Source organism: Dictyostelium purpureum, assembly GCF_000190715.1.
Source record: "Dictyostelium purpureum unplaced genomic scaffold DICPUscaffold_186, whole genome shotgun sequence".
In the NCBI taxonomy this organism is placed as follows: Eukaryota; Evosea; class Eumycetozoa; order Dictyosteliales; family Dictyosteliaceae; genus Dictyostelium; species Dictyostelium purpureum.
Window position 1 is genome coordinate 20886 of NW_003519523.1, and position 14059 is coordinate 34944.

At 25.4% G+C, this 14059-nt stretch overlaps 6 protein-coding genes across 6 annotated transcripts; 3 read left to right on the forward strand and 3 right to left on the reverse strand.

Annotated features, from left to right (window-relative positions):
- Nucleotides 1–1202: 1202 nt before the first annotated feature.
- Nucleotides 1203–4685, forward strand: DICPUDRAFT_56279 (uncharacterized protein; the record flags this gene model as incomplete). The annotated part of the gene is made up of 2 exons (XM_003289644.1): nt 1203–2356; nt 2462–4685. The coding sequence occupies 2 exons, from the start codon at nt 1203–1205 to the stop codon at nt 4683–4685; spliced, it is 3378 nt and encodes a 1125-aa protein (XP_003289692.1).
- Nucleotides 4686–4838: 153 nt separating this feature from the next.
- On the reverse strand, nt 4839–6228 carry DICPUDRAFT_154097 (uncharacterized protein; the record flags this gene model as incomplete). The annotated part of the gene is made up of 4 exons (XM_003289658.1): nt 4839–5105; nt 5167–5311; nt 5395–5904; nt 5969–6228. The coding sequence occupies 4 exons, from the start codon at nt 6226–6228 to the stop codon at nt 4839–4841; spliced, it is 1182 nt and encodes a 393-aa protein (XP_003289706.1).
- A 449-nt stretch (nt 6229–6677) lies between these two features.
- On the forward strand, nt 6678–8358 carry DICPUDRAFT_36174 (uncharacterized protein; the record flags this gene model as incomplete). Its single annotated transcript, XM_003289645.1, has 2 exons — nt 6678–7640; nt 7705–8358. 2 exons carry the CDS (start codon nt 6678–6680, stop codon nt 8356–8358), a joined length of 1617 nt encoding a protein of 538 aa, XP_003289693.1.
- Nucleotides 8359–8451: 93 nt separating this feature from the next.
- Nucleotides 8452–9523, reverse strand: DICPUDRAFT_154099 (uncharacterized protein; the record flags this gene model as incomplete). The annotated part of the gene is made up of 3 exons (XM_003289659.1): nt 8452–8634; nt 8715–9270; nt 9336–9523. 3 exons carry the CDS (start codon nt 9521–9523, stop codon nt 8452–8454), a joined length of 927 nt encoding a protein of 308 aa, XP_003289707.1.
- A 567-nt stretch (nt 9524–10090) lies between these two features.
- Nucleotides 10091–11680, forward strand: DICPUDRAFT_36163 (uncharacterized protein; the record flags this gene model as incomplete). Its single annotated transcript, XM_003289646.1, has 2 exons — nt 10091–11386; nt 11459–11680. The coding sequence occupies 2 exons, from the start codon at nt 10091–10093 to the stop codon at nt 11678–11680; spliced, it is 1518 nt and encodes a 505-aa protein (XP_003289694.1).
- A 68-nt stretch (nt 11681–11748) lies between these two features.
- DICPUDRAFT_154101 (uncharacterized protein) lies at nt 11749–13585 on the reverse strand (the record flags this gene model as incomplete). Its single annotated transcript, XM_003289660.1, has 2 exons — nt 11749–13340; nt 13420–13585. 2 exons carry the CDS (start codon nt 13583–13585, stop codon nt 11749–11751), a joined length of 1758 nt encoding a protein of 585 aa, XP_003289708.1.
- Nucleotides 13586–14059: the final 474 nt, after the last annotated feature.

Genomic DNA, 14059 nt, shown 5'->3' on the forward strand with positions numbered 1-14059 from the left:
AAAAAATAATGAATTAATATGCCTTTTTCTTTTTTTCATGTTTTTCTTTTTTTAACTCTAACTTACTTTTAAATAAATACTATTATTTTATGTTGTGTTGTATTTTGATTATTGAGATATAGTTGATAGTATCTTAATAATGATAAATAAAAATTGTTATTATGAATTGAAAACAGATCTACCACCTGATGATGCACCGGCAGAGGAAGTGCTTGATCTGGTTTGACCAGTGCCCAATAAACCTTTTTTAACCATTTTTTGTTGCTAAAGTATCTGATAAATGAAAAGAAAAAAAATAATACAAAAATATGTGATGTTACAAAATAAAATAAAATAATAATTTTTGGTTTAAAAAAATGATTAAAAATTTAAAAAAAATAAAAAAAAAAAAGAAAAATAAAAAAAATTTTATTTAGATTTTTTTTTTTTTTATTTGAAAAGATAATTATCTTTTTAAAAATCTTTTTTGTGATGATTTAAAATTAAGCAATTATTAAATGATCCTATTTTTTTATTAAAAATGATTATATTAATATTTAAATTATAAATAAAATTTTAAAAACTATTTATTTTTCTTTCCTCTTTCCTTTTCTTTTTTTTTTTTTTTTTTTTTAAAAAATTTTAAAATAAACAACCTTAGATTCTACTTATTTGAGCAGGCCCATTTGTCATAAAAAAATGGTAATAATGTGGCACTGGTAAAAAAAAAGAATAAAAAACAACGAAAACTATCACCAAAATTAAAAAAAAAAAAAAAAAAAATTAAAAATTTTTTATTTTATTTAATTTTTTTTTTTTTCTTAAAAATTAAAAAAAAAAAAAAAAAAAAAAAAGAATAATGCCTTATTATTATATTATTATTACTATTGGTTTTATTCTATAATTCCCTATTTGTATTATTTTGTTATTTTATTGTCTTTATTGTGTGAATTTTAATACCCCCATTTATTTCACCCACACAAAAAAAAAAAAATCAATAAATTCAAAAAAAAAAAAAAAGAAATTAATTTTTTTTTCCATTAATTTTTAAAATTAAATAATTTTTTATTTTATAATACAAATAATAGTAATAAAACAAATAAATAATTTTTATTTAAATTATTTATATATAAAAAAAAAGATATCTTTTTAATTATTATCAACATAGTTAAAATATATTCTATAAATAATAAATATATATAATAATCTATAATAGTAATAAAATGAAAAGGAATCAACAAAAATATCAATCTATAAATAATGATATAGACGAAGATGAATCTTTTTTAAATAATAATAATAATAATAATAACGAACAGGATAGATATAGTATAAATAGTAAACTTAGCAATAGTAGCAGTAGCGATAGTTTCGATGAATATAGAGATGATAAACAATTATTAAAAAAGAATAAAAGCTATTGGGATAGCGTTTACGATAAACATCACCCAGGTATAGGAAAAACAAAAAAAGAAAGAATAATACTATGGTTTAGAACATTATTTTATAATTGGAAACATTTCTTTAGACATACATTAAGGGTTAATCTTAGAAATAAGCTATCCTATTCATTAGGGTTTTCAGCATGTTTCCTTGTAGTTTTCATTGTATCATTATGTGTATCAATTATTACAAATACTCCAGTTGTTTTTTTAAGTTTATCAGAAGCATCAGTAGGTGAAATGGATTTAGTATTAACATCAAACTCCTTTACTCTATCGAATCAATTCAACTATACAATGATATCCGAGTTATTAGCAGGTACTTATTTAAGTCCAAACGGTCAGAACTACACAGACTATTCAGAATCCTCATCAGATTTTCAAGATGATAGCTACCATACACCAAGAATTGTATATGAAATTAATGCTGTAAGCGCTTCATCATGTCCAAATGGCGATATCAACTCTAATCTTTGGAAATATCATAATGCAACAAATGCAAATCAAGATTGTGAGCCACATTGTTTTGATAATGTATGCTCACTTTCAGTCCCAAGCAAAGCTGATTTATATGTCATCGACTCTCAAAAAGAAAAACGTATGGGTCTAGGTCGTGATTGGTCATTACCCTCACCCGACCAAGGTAAAGTTTTTATTCAATCAAAGGTAGCATCCAAACTTTCAGTTTCAAAAGGCGATTATTTATACCTTCGTATTTCTGCCACTGATTTCCTTTCTTCAATTTGGGTTAATGCTGATCCAACCAATTCAACTTTACCAATTATTTATTTAACTGTTCAAATTCAAGATGTTTTCGACAAAAGAAAAGGCAAATTTGATAACAGCGAAGATACAGCCATTGTTATAGACTATGCCACATTTATACCATTTTTATATACACAATTAGATCCAGAAATGAAAGAATCATCAAAAGAGTAAGATATATTTATATAAAGCTAAATTATTAAAATATATTATAATATATCTTAATAATTTTTTATTTTTTATTAATATTTAAATTTTTTTTAAATTTTTTATAGATTTATTAAAGATATTAATTTATATGAATATACTCAAATTATGATTGTAAATTTACCACCATCAAGATTGGAACCATATATAAATTCAAACCAAGATACAATTTTACAACATATCGTCGATTTTTCAAATAAGATTTTATATAAAATTGGGTTCAATGAATTTTCATCTTCGTTACCAGTAATGGGTCAATTATCAAAGAATCGTTATGTTGCATTGTTTTTAGGTTTAATTTTAAATGTAATCATCTTCATTTTATTGTTCCTTTCAATTCTATTAATTTACTCGTTGTTAATGATTGATGTAGAGACTCGTACATTCGAAATGGGTGTAATGAGAATGATTGGTACAACACGTAATGGTATTATTCAGCTAATGTTATTCAAGGCCTTCTCTTATAGTGTTCCATCTTGGGCATTGGGTTTATTAGTAGCTCAAATATTTGGTTTTGTTGTATCTGCTATATTCAAATCGATTACAGGTGTACCTATTCCAACCAGACTTACTGGAGAATCAATTTTATTGGCAACAGCTTTAGGTATAATTATCCCAATTGCCTCAGCAATTTTCCCAATTCGTAGTGCTTTAGGTAAAAACTTACACGACTCTTTAGATGTTAAGCACTCAAAGACAATGGCTGTTCAAATCTCAATCGAACGTTCAGAAGATAATAATTTCTCATCAGGTGTTGCTCTTATTGGTTTAATTTTATCAGTATTTGGTTTTGGCATTTACTACGTTTTCCCATTGTCACTTTTATCGTTCAATCTTACCTTGCTATTAAATATGTTTTTCATGTTACTTATTGCCATGCTTTTAGGTCTTGTCAGTTTAGCATTAAATGTAGAGCAAATTATCGAGCGTTTAGTCGTCTATTTATTCTTGTTCTGGGAAAAGCAAGCTATCAAGTCAATTATCGTTAAAAATTTAGTTGCTCATAAATTACGTAATAGAAAAACTGCCATCATGTATGCTGTATCTTTATCATTTATTATTTTTGTAAATGTCTCATACTCTATGCAACAGTCCTCAATGAATTATGAAGTCCAACAAAGTTATGGTAGTTATCTTACTATTAAATCAAAAGAGTCTTTCTTTACACAAGAGGACACATATCTTATCGACTCATTCCTCAATCAAATGAACCCCGAAATCGCAGATTATGCTTGGGTGACCTCATCATATTCAATTATAACTCAAACTTATCAAAGCTCACAAATTACCAATTTAGGTCATATTTATAGCGATAATACAAATCTTTATGCTGTATCACCCAATTTTTTCACCACCACTTTACCAGGCTTCCTTAAAGCCAACAGCATAGCAACAGATCCAGACTATCCTTTAGGTGATATCAATTATCTATCTGAACAAATTTATTCTATTTCTAGTGGAAATAAACTATTGATTGGTTCACTATATGAATCTAATATTGGTGCATCACTTCAACAACCATTTTTACTTCAATTAAATCTTAAAAAATCATCTACAAGTGAAAATAATCAAACTAGATATTTAGTCGAACCAGTAGCAATGTTAGATTCAGCACCAATATTTAAATTTTCAAAGTTCCCATCGGTTTTAAGTCAAGATTCGATTGTATCGCTTCCATCATTCCTTTCATACTCTTCAAGTGTATTCTCGTCAGTTCGTGAATTACCAATGAAATCAGTAGTATTAAAGCTTAATACATCAAACAAAAACAGTGTTGAAGCTATTAAAACTCGTATATTCAACTATTTAAATACAAATTTAAACGAAGATTTTACCATTTTAGATTACTATGACAAGATTGCACCAAATGCCACAGCTAGTAAAATTATTCAGTACTTTTTCTCTTTCACCACCATTTTAGCAATGTTAATTTCATTCTTTTCATTAATGTCATCAGTATATTCAAATATTTTAGAGCAAACTAAAGAAATTGGTGTATTAAGGGCAGTCGGTATTCCAAAGAGATGGATGATTAGAATTTATGTTTACGAATCATTTGTACTAGTTTTATCATCATCATTTTTAGGTGTTTTCATTGGTACCATAGTAGGTTGGACTATGATTCTTCAACGTGTACTTTTCACCCAATTACCAATTCCATTCGAATTCCCATGGCAACTTTTAATTGTAATTTTCCTTTGTTCAATGGTATTCTCTTTCTTCTCTGCATTTGGTCCAATTAGAAAAGTTTTAAATCAACCAATAGTTAATATTATGAGAGTTGTAACTTAAAAAAAAAAAAAGAAAAAAAAAATAATAAATAATTAATTTTAAAATATATAAATATATTTATATATAATATAAAAAACCTTAAAACAATCTTAATAAAATAAAAAACTATAATATAAATTTTGGTGTATTATTATATCTTTATTTATTTTTTATTTAAATACTAGATTCTAAATCAGCTGGGAGTTCTTGTATTTTAAAATGGGCTTTGTATGAATAATATGCATTGTATGAAAGACTTTGAATTTGTTCATTTGTAAGTCCTTGGGAAGATGCCCAATTTGAAAGTTTGAGTGATCTGCTTCTTGAAATATTAACGTTAAAAATACATGCTGCTAATTTCTCAATACTAATTCCATTTATTAACTTTCCTGTTGCAATTGCTGCTTGTTTTGTAAAGCTTATATCAATAACATTTTCAGGCTATAAAATAAAAATATTAATATCTTTATATAATTTACTTTTTTTTTTTTTAAAAACTTACTAAGAAACCATAATCTTTTGATATTTTATTTGAATCTTTGTGGACTCTAACACCTGTTTTAACAATATTTTTGTGTAATAATAATTGACCTAAAAGATCGAATGGTGATAATCCATAATTACAAATTCTAAAAATAACTGTGTTTCTATTTTAATAATAATAAAGATTGAATAAGTATATGATGATAATAAATATATAACCAATATTTTAATTAATAGTAATACATACTCTCCATTTGATATTGATATAACTGAAACTTTTGAGGTAATACCAGTTAAATATTTTGATAAACCAGACCAATCACAATCGAAACCAAGTATAATATTATCTTTTTCTGTTATTTCGTTTGGTAATTTACCATTTAATAAAGAACGAATACCACTTTCCATTTGGTCTTCAAATTCGACAACAGTGGTGTTTAACTTGATATCTGGTACTGGTAATTGTTGAATAGTTTTAATGTCTGTGTTATATAATGGGTCAATATTTGTAAGATTAACAGTTGCTGTTGGTTCATATACTTGATTTTTCTTAAAAAAAAACTTTCTTTTTTTTAAAAATCTAGGTTCTAATAATTTTATTCTTTCCTCTTCTAATTCTCTAATTTTGTCATCCAATACCTTTGTATATTCTTTTTGGTATTCCTCTTTTATAGATTCTATATATTTTTTTGCTTCAATTAAAAACTTGATGCAATCTTCTCTATTATCAAAAACATATTTACGAAATTCCAAAAAACTATTATTATAATAAAAAATTAGTAAAAAATACAATGTTAAAGGTAAATTTTATATTTATTTACTCTGTTTCGACATAGATTTTTTCTTTTGATCTTTCTAATAAGCTTGGTGTAATACTTTGTTTTAAACCTTCAACATATTTTGGTAAAAAAAGATTGGATATATTAACTGAGTTTCTATGTTCAACAAATTCTCTTTTTATCTTTAATTGTTGTTCTTCTAATGGTGTTTTGGTTGCATAAAAACTTTTTGATTGTAAATTTAAATTTCTTAAACCAAAAATTAAATTCTTTGTTTTATTTATATTTATACAACTATTCATTTTTATTTAATTTTTTGAAAAATTTGAAATAAATAAAGTTTTTTTAAAAATAAATGAAAGTAATAAATAAAAAACGAATAAAGAAAAAAAAATGAATACAAAAAAAAAAAAAAAAAAAAATTAAAAAAAAAAAAAATTAAAAACCGAATAAATTTTTTTATTTTTTTTTTTTTAAAAATAAATATAAATCAATAACTATTTAAATTAATTTAACAGTATTTGAATAATACTAAAATAATATAACCATAGATTAAGATAATAATCAAAAAAAATCAAAAAATCAAAAAAAAATGAATAGGTTTTATAAAATTTTAAAAAATAGTAATATTACAATAAATAATAAAAATAATATACAACGATTTTATTGCAGTTTGGGGAATGCAACATTAATAAATAATAATAATACTCATGGCAATAGCATTATTGATAAAGAAAAGATTAAAGAAAAAATGAAAGATGTACCAAGTTTAAATGAATTTTTAAAATCACAAATTTCAAAAGAGGATCAAGATAATATATCAATGAGACACGTTACACCAGAAATACCACCCTATTTACAATCTACAATAATGAATGAGACAGGTGAGGGAAAAAATGTATATATAGAGACCTATGGTTGTCAAATGAATTTTGCAGATACAGAAGTAATCAATTCAATTTTAAAGACTTCAGGATATAAGATAATCGATACACTAAAGGAAGCAGATATTGTATTTTTAAATACTTGCGCAATTAGAGAGAATGCAGAATCAAAGATTTGGTTAAGATTATCAGAATTAAGATCAAAGAAAAGAAAAGAAAAAAGAAATATTACCATAGCAGTTATTGGTTGTATGGCTGAAAGATTAAAAGAGAAGCTATTAGAGTCTGAGCATAGAGTAGATATTGTAGTAGGCCCTGATGCATACAGATCATTACCATCCCTATTGGCCAAGATTCAAGATGGCGAGCAACAAACTGCAATCAATGTAATGTTATCAGCTGACGAAACCTATGCTGATATTACACCAGTTAGAACCAGCGATAATATGGTGTCTGCATATGTCTCAATTATGAGAGGTTGCAATAACATGTGTTCTTATTGCATCGTGCCATTCACAAGAGGTAGAGAAAGAAGTAGACCAGTAGAATCAATCCTAAATGAAGTTAGGCAATTATCAGAACAGGGTTATAAAGAAATCACTTTATTAGGTCAAAATGTAAACTCTTACAACTTTGTCGATAACGAAGAGAGTACCCCAGTTAATAAAGATGAAATTGAAAAGTTGAAACCAAGAGACGGTTTTAAAACAATTTACAAGTCCCCTAAAAAAGGTATTTCATTTACAGAGTTGATTAAATTGGTATCAGAGGTCGACCCAGAAATGAGAATTAGATTTACAAGTCCACATCCAAAAGATTTCCCAAATGATGTATGTATACTTTGCATCTAACTATAATTATAATATTTAAACTAACAATATATTTTAATCATAGTTATTGGAATTAGTTAAAAATACACCAAATATTTGCAATTCATTACATATACCAGCACAATCAGGTAGTAGCAAGGTATTAGAATCAATGAGAAGAGGTTATACAAGAGAAAGTTATTTAGAATTGATTGATACCATCAAAAAAGAGTTACCAGATTGCACTATTTCATCAGATTTTATAAGTGGATTTTGTGGTGAAACTGAACAGGATCATTTAGAGACCATATCATTAATGGAATATGTAGGTTTCGAAAATGCATTCATGTTTATGTATTCATTACGTGAAAAAACCCATGCACACAGACATTTAAAAGACGATGTCAGCGTTGAAGATAAAGCAAGACGTTTATCTCAAGTAGTAGACACATTCTATAAGTTATTAAAAGAAAAGAGTAATAAAGAAATTGGCAATTTCCATTTGGTACTTATTGACCGTCTTAGTAGAAGATCAAATAACGATTTCGTTGGCAGAACAGATACAAATAAAAAAGTTTTAATTCCAAATTTAGAAGAAGATAAATTAAACATAGGCGATTATGTTATTGTACAAATTGTAAATGGGAATTCTGAAGTAACCTTAACTGGTAAACCAATTATGAAATCTTCAATTGCCCACTTTAATTCTTGGTCAAAAACAAATAAATTAAATATTTAAAATATATTTTTCTAAAACAAAAAAAAAAAAAAACTTTAGTATTTATTATTATTTATCTTTATTACAAAGGGTTTGGTTTAGTTGTATTTTGTTTTATAATTTGAAGAATTCGGTTGATTTGGTTCTCCATAATTGTCCACAGTATTTTTCTAAAGTTAAAATTACATAATGACCAGATCTAACTGAACCTGGATTAACCACATAGGTTTTGCCAACTCTAGCCATACCGGTAGCATGGTGTGTATGACCATGGATATTTAAAAATATTTGACTTTGCTAAAGAAAATTAATAAGAGGTGTTTGGTAAGTTTATATTGATTTTTTTATATATATAAATTTATTTGAGTTGAACTTACATTTTCTAAAATAAATTTATTAATTGATTTACTACCAGAATATATTTCAGCATCTTTGCATTCAATTTGGTCAATAGTAGTACTTGAATTGTATGGTCCCATATGAGTTAATAAAACTATTTTATCATTTGTCTTTAATGGGCTTTTTGAATTTATTGTTTGTTGTTGTTTAGAAGCTTCAAAAGTTTCTGTTAGATCGGTTTCAACCTCCTGTTCGGTTTGATATGGATATCCAGCCCAATGATTTTCATTATTACGAATTGATGGTAAACTTCCTCCCAATCCAACTAAAACTAAATCGTCATCTAATCTGTATGAGTTTTTGTGGATATTATTTGAATGTGTAGTTAATTTTGGTGGAGATCCGCCCTTTGGGAATAATAGAGTTGTTTTTGCATCGTGGTTACCTGGAATATAGATAATGTTTTTATGGATATTATGCAAATATGTGTAAATATTACTCATTTCACCTTCGCATGCTGATACTTTAAGTAAATCTTCTGAATCTACAGGATCAAAGTTACAAACATCACCTGAACATATGATAAGATCAATACTATAAACAGAAAAAGAATTAATATTTTTTAAAACAATAGTTTTATATTTGTATTTTCATAATACTTTTTATTATTATCAACCATTTCTTTATTTAATCTTTTAATGTTATTAAATGATAAATGGATATCGCTAACAATTAATATTGATATGGTTTTATCTTTTGGTCTTGATTCATTATTATTTGGTGTATATGTTGATGGTGGTAAATTATTTGCTGTAGTTGCAGTATTATTATTATTATTTGTATTCATTTTTGTTATTATTTAAAAAATTAAAATAAAAAATTTTGAAATTAAATATTTTTTTTTGATTTTTTAATTTTTTTTTTTTTTCGTGTAATTAAATTAAAAGAATATTGGGAAAATAAAAACACACCAAAATATTTTTCAAGAACAATAAATATTTATTTTTGGTAATTGTATTTTAATTAAAAAAATAACGATGACTTTATTCCAATTTTGGGTAATAATTATTTCAAAGAAGGGGGGTAAAATTAAAAAAAAATTAAAAAAATAAAAAAAAATTTATAAAAAAAAAAAAAAAAAAAAAAAAAATTCATTTTTTAAATTTTGTAAAAATTAAAAAAAAACATTAAAAAAGATAAGAAACTATAGTTTTTTATTTATACATAAAAAATGAGATATACAGCAATAGATGGCGATTATATATATAGAACTGTACCAAAGCTTTTACAAAATAGTTTATCAAATTGTTACTTTTTTTTAGTTAAAACTAACACCGCCAAACCTAGTAAGTATTTATTTATATTATAGTATTTGATATTTATAACGAAAGTATAAAACTTATTAATTGTTTAAATGTCTGTAGAGCAAAATCAATTTTTATATACAGCATTAGGTTCAGATAATGATAAAGATATTTTAAAAGTTAATATATTTTTTACTGTGGAACATTTGGATCTTATAGAGTCGCTTGAGATAGGAAATATTATTAGAATACAAAGATTAAATGTTACAGGTGTACCTCGTAGTGGTGATCTATCAGACGAAAGAAAGAATATTTTATCAAAGGTCGATTTTGAACATAAGAACACAAGTTTTGTAGTATTTTCATCCGACATGAACAGTGACTATTCACCTTTGATATCAACTTCAGAAACCTATTCATTTAATGCAAAAGATAGAGAAATAATAGAAAGGATGAGAAAAGATTGGAATAATACTTTAAGAGAAACATGGGAATCTTATTTTAAAGAAAAAAAAATACCAATTCAGTCATGCACCAGCATCGAAAATTTAAAAGCAAATCAATTCGTTTGTGTGTTAACTAAAGTTATAGATAAAACCATATCGATAGCATCATCAAAGAAAGCGACACTAATATTATGGGATGGTACTGGTGATGATATGTCATTTGCTGCTGGTAGTTCCGAGAACGAACAACCATTAATAGGAAATACTATTCAATGTCACACATGGAACGAGGAAATCATTAGACAGTGCGAAGAAGATATAAATGTTGGTATGTGGGTATATATATGCGGTGCAAAAACAAACATTTATCAAGAAATATTGGAACTTAAATTGTTTAAAACTTCTGCAGTTAGAGTCATGGAAGAAGATTCACCTCAAGTTAAACTTGTTTTAAAGAACTACAGAGAAAAGATAAGAGCATTTGCTGGAAATACATTGAACGATGGTATCAAAGGTTCTGACGAAGAAGATGAAAATGAAGATAATATCCTTGAAACCCCTCTAAAAAAAACCAGAAGAAATAGTACTGAAGAAGACGAAAATGAGGATAATATCGACGAAACAGTATATGAAAATGTCATAGTTACAGACACACCATACCCCCACATACCTATCACAACTATAGAAGATGTCAAAGCCGCCTCAAATCAGGTACCAAATAAATTTAAAATCCATGTTTCACTAGTTCAACATATTCCACTTAATATTTTAGATTTCACTAGAATACTTTGTATAAATGATGGATGTGGTAAAACTTCGCAATATAGAGACGAAAATGTTAATCCCGACCTTATAACATGTCTTCATTGCGGCTCTGGTTCTCATGTATTTATTTATCTATTTAAACTAATTGTTAAAGACCAAACAGGGGAATTACCAATAATATTTTATTATGAAGCCGTAAATATTAAAATCTATATAATTTTTACCAATATTATTTTAAAATAACACTAATTTTAATTTTTTATACAGACCAAGTTTTTAAATTTACATCCAACCAATTTATATATAGATAAAAAATCATTAGGACATATCGAGGATAAAATGAACTTTTTAAAGAAACCGAGGGTATCATTCGATTTATGTATTCAATCTTATTACGAAGAAGGTAAAGAAGAAACTTTAGAAAATATTAAATATCAAGCATTCGACACAAAATTATTAATTTCTGAAAAAACCAATAAAAAAAAATAAAATTTAAAGTTTTTTTTAAAGATTAATAAAATTTACAATGTTTATATTTTATTTTATTTTTATTTTTATTAATAGTGAGAGTTTCTTCTACCATTGGTTTGATTAAAACCAGGTAATGGAGGTGTTGAGTGATTACTATGGTCATGACTATTTTTATTATTTATATTATTATTATTTAAAGCTAAATTTTGAATAGTTAATGTTAACGATGATAGTGTTAAAGATAGGTTCTCTGTGATTGCCTTTAAACTATTGATTGATTCTTGAAGTATTTCTTTTTCATCTTTTTCTTTTTTTTCTTTTGGTCTTTGTAATAAAATATTATTTAAAATTTTTAGTCTAGCTCCTAATGTTGGTATACATAAATCTTCAATTAAATGTCTTTCTGTTAAACAATCTAAGTTTTCTAATGTTATATCATTTAATATAAAATTATCTTGATACTTTTCTAATCCATGTTTTGTTAACCATTCGATAATCCCTTTAAATTTGTTTTGTGTATCAATATTTTGATTATTATAGTTGTTGGTATTATTTGATTTGCCATTATGATGGCTATGATTACTATTATTGTTATTAAAAGATGTTGTAGATATTGTTGGTGATGAATTGGTCGATGGTGATAATGATGGGGTGGTTGATGAAGAAGAATTTAAAATATTGTTATTACTAGATTTAATATTACCATTATTACCATTACTGTTATTATTAGTATTTGTTGTTGTTGTCGTTGTTGTTGTTGTCGTGGATGTTGTTGTTAAATTATTATTACTATTATTTAAAATTATATTATTGTTTATTAATTGTTGTTCATTTGATTTTTTTAGTGGTCTTAAACGTATTCTTTTTTTTGGTGCATTTTCTAATTTTGCTAAAACCTTTTCTATGTCTAGAATATAAATATCTTTAAAGTAACGGGTGCCATCTGTTCCACCATAAATATAAACTAAGCCGTCATTTGGTAAACAAGCTGAACTATGTGCGCAACGTTGTGGTGGAGGATTTTCACCAGAAAAATGCTTCCATGTCATTGTTTCGGGGTAAAATATAAAGCAGTCATTTAAAATCTTGTCAGCGCTGCCACCACCTAAAAGTATGAATATATTTTTATAAGTTAAAAACGAGTGACCTAAACGTGCACTTGGCGCTGGTCCAACTGACTCTACTGATACATTGACCCTCCATGTATGAGTTGACAAATCCAGTATACTTAATTGATTTAACTTTGAATTTCCATCATTTCCCCCAAAAAAGTACAAACAGTTATTATAATATGTTGATGTATGACCCCAACTTAATGGCGGATTATCTCCTTTACAATTGGGTATCGACCACTTCATAGAGTCAATGTCTAAAACATATAGCGAGTTGAATGTATTATGTAAATCTGATCCACCAAAAAAGTATATTTTATTTTCTCCAGGTATTAATGTCGCTGAATGTCTTGATCTTGCTGGTGGTTTAATACCTGTTGTAATAACTTCTTTCCATTCATTTTTTTGATAGTCATAAATATGTGTATCTGATAAATATCTTTCTCCATCACTTCCCCCAAATAATAAAAATGATTCACTGTTTGGTAATAATGTTCCTGTATGACCTGCTCTTTTTAATGGTTTATTTCCTTTAGTATTTTCTGGTAATACCCATGAATGTAACTCTATATTTAAATTAAAAAATCATTAATATAATTATTGCTATATTATTATGATCATTATAGATATACATAAAATCCGTACCTATTTGATAAAATACTAAATCATCTAGAACTGAATTACCATCCCATCCACCAAAAACTGCTATTATATTATTTTTTAAAAGAACTGAGGAATGGGCCGATCTTAACGCAACTTTACCATCAACACTTGGACGTGACCAAATACCATTATTTGTTGTACCTGTCATATTAAATTAAAATCTTATTATTTCTAATTCTACTATTACTGTTTTTATTTATTTTATTATTTAGTTTTTAATACTATTATTATTATTGTTATTATTATTATTATTATATTATGTTGTAACGTGTGCTATATTATATTCATATTAATTTAAATTTTATTTTAATATTTATTTTATTGAGTTTTGTTAAATTTTAATAAAGTGATGGTATATTTAATCTATTATTTGTTATAATATTCAAAGAAATAGATATTTAAATAAATAAAGAAAATATTTCAAAAAAAATTATTGAAAAAAATATTTTTTGTTTTTTTTTTTTTTTTTTTTTTAATTTTTTTTTTTAATTTTTTTTTTTTTTTATTTAAACAAAATAATAAATTTTATTTTTTCATTTTTAATTTGTTTAAATTGGAATATAATAATAATATTTTTGTAAAATTATTTGATTTTTAGAAGAAATCAGCATCCATTTATTTA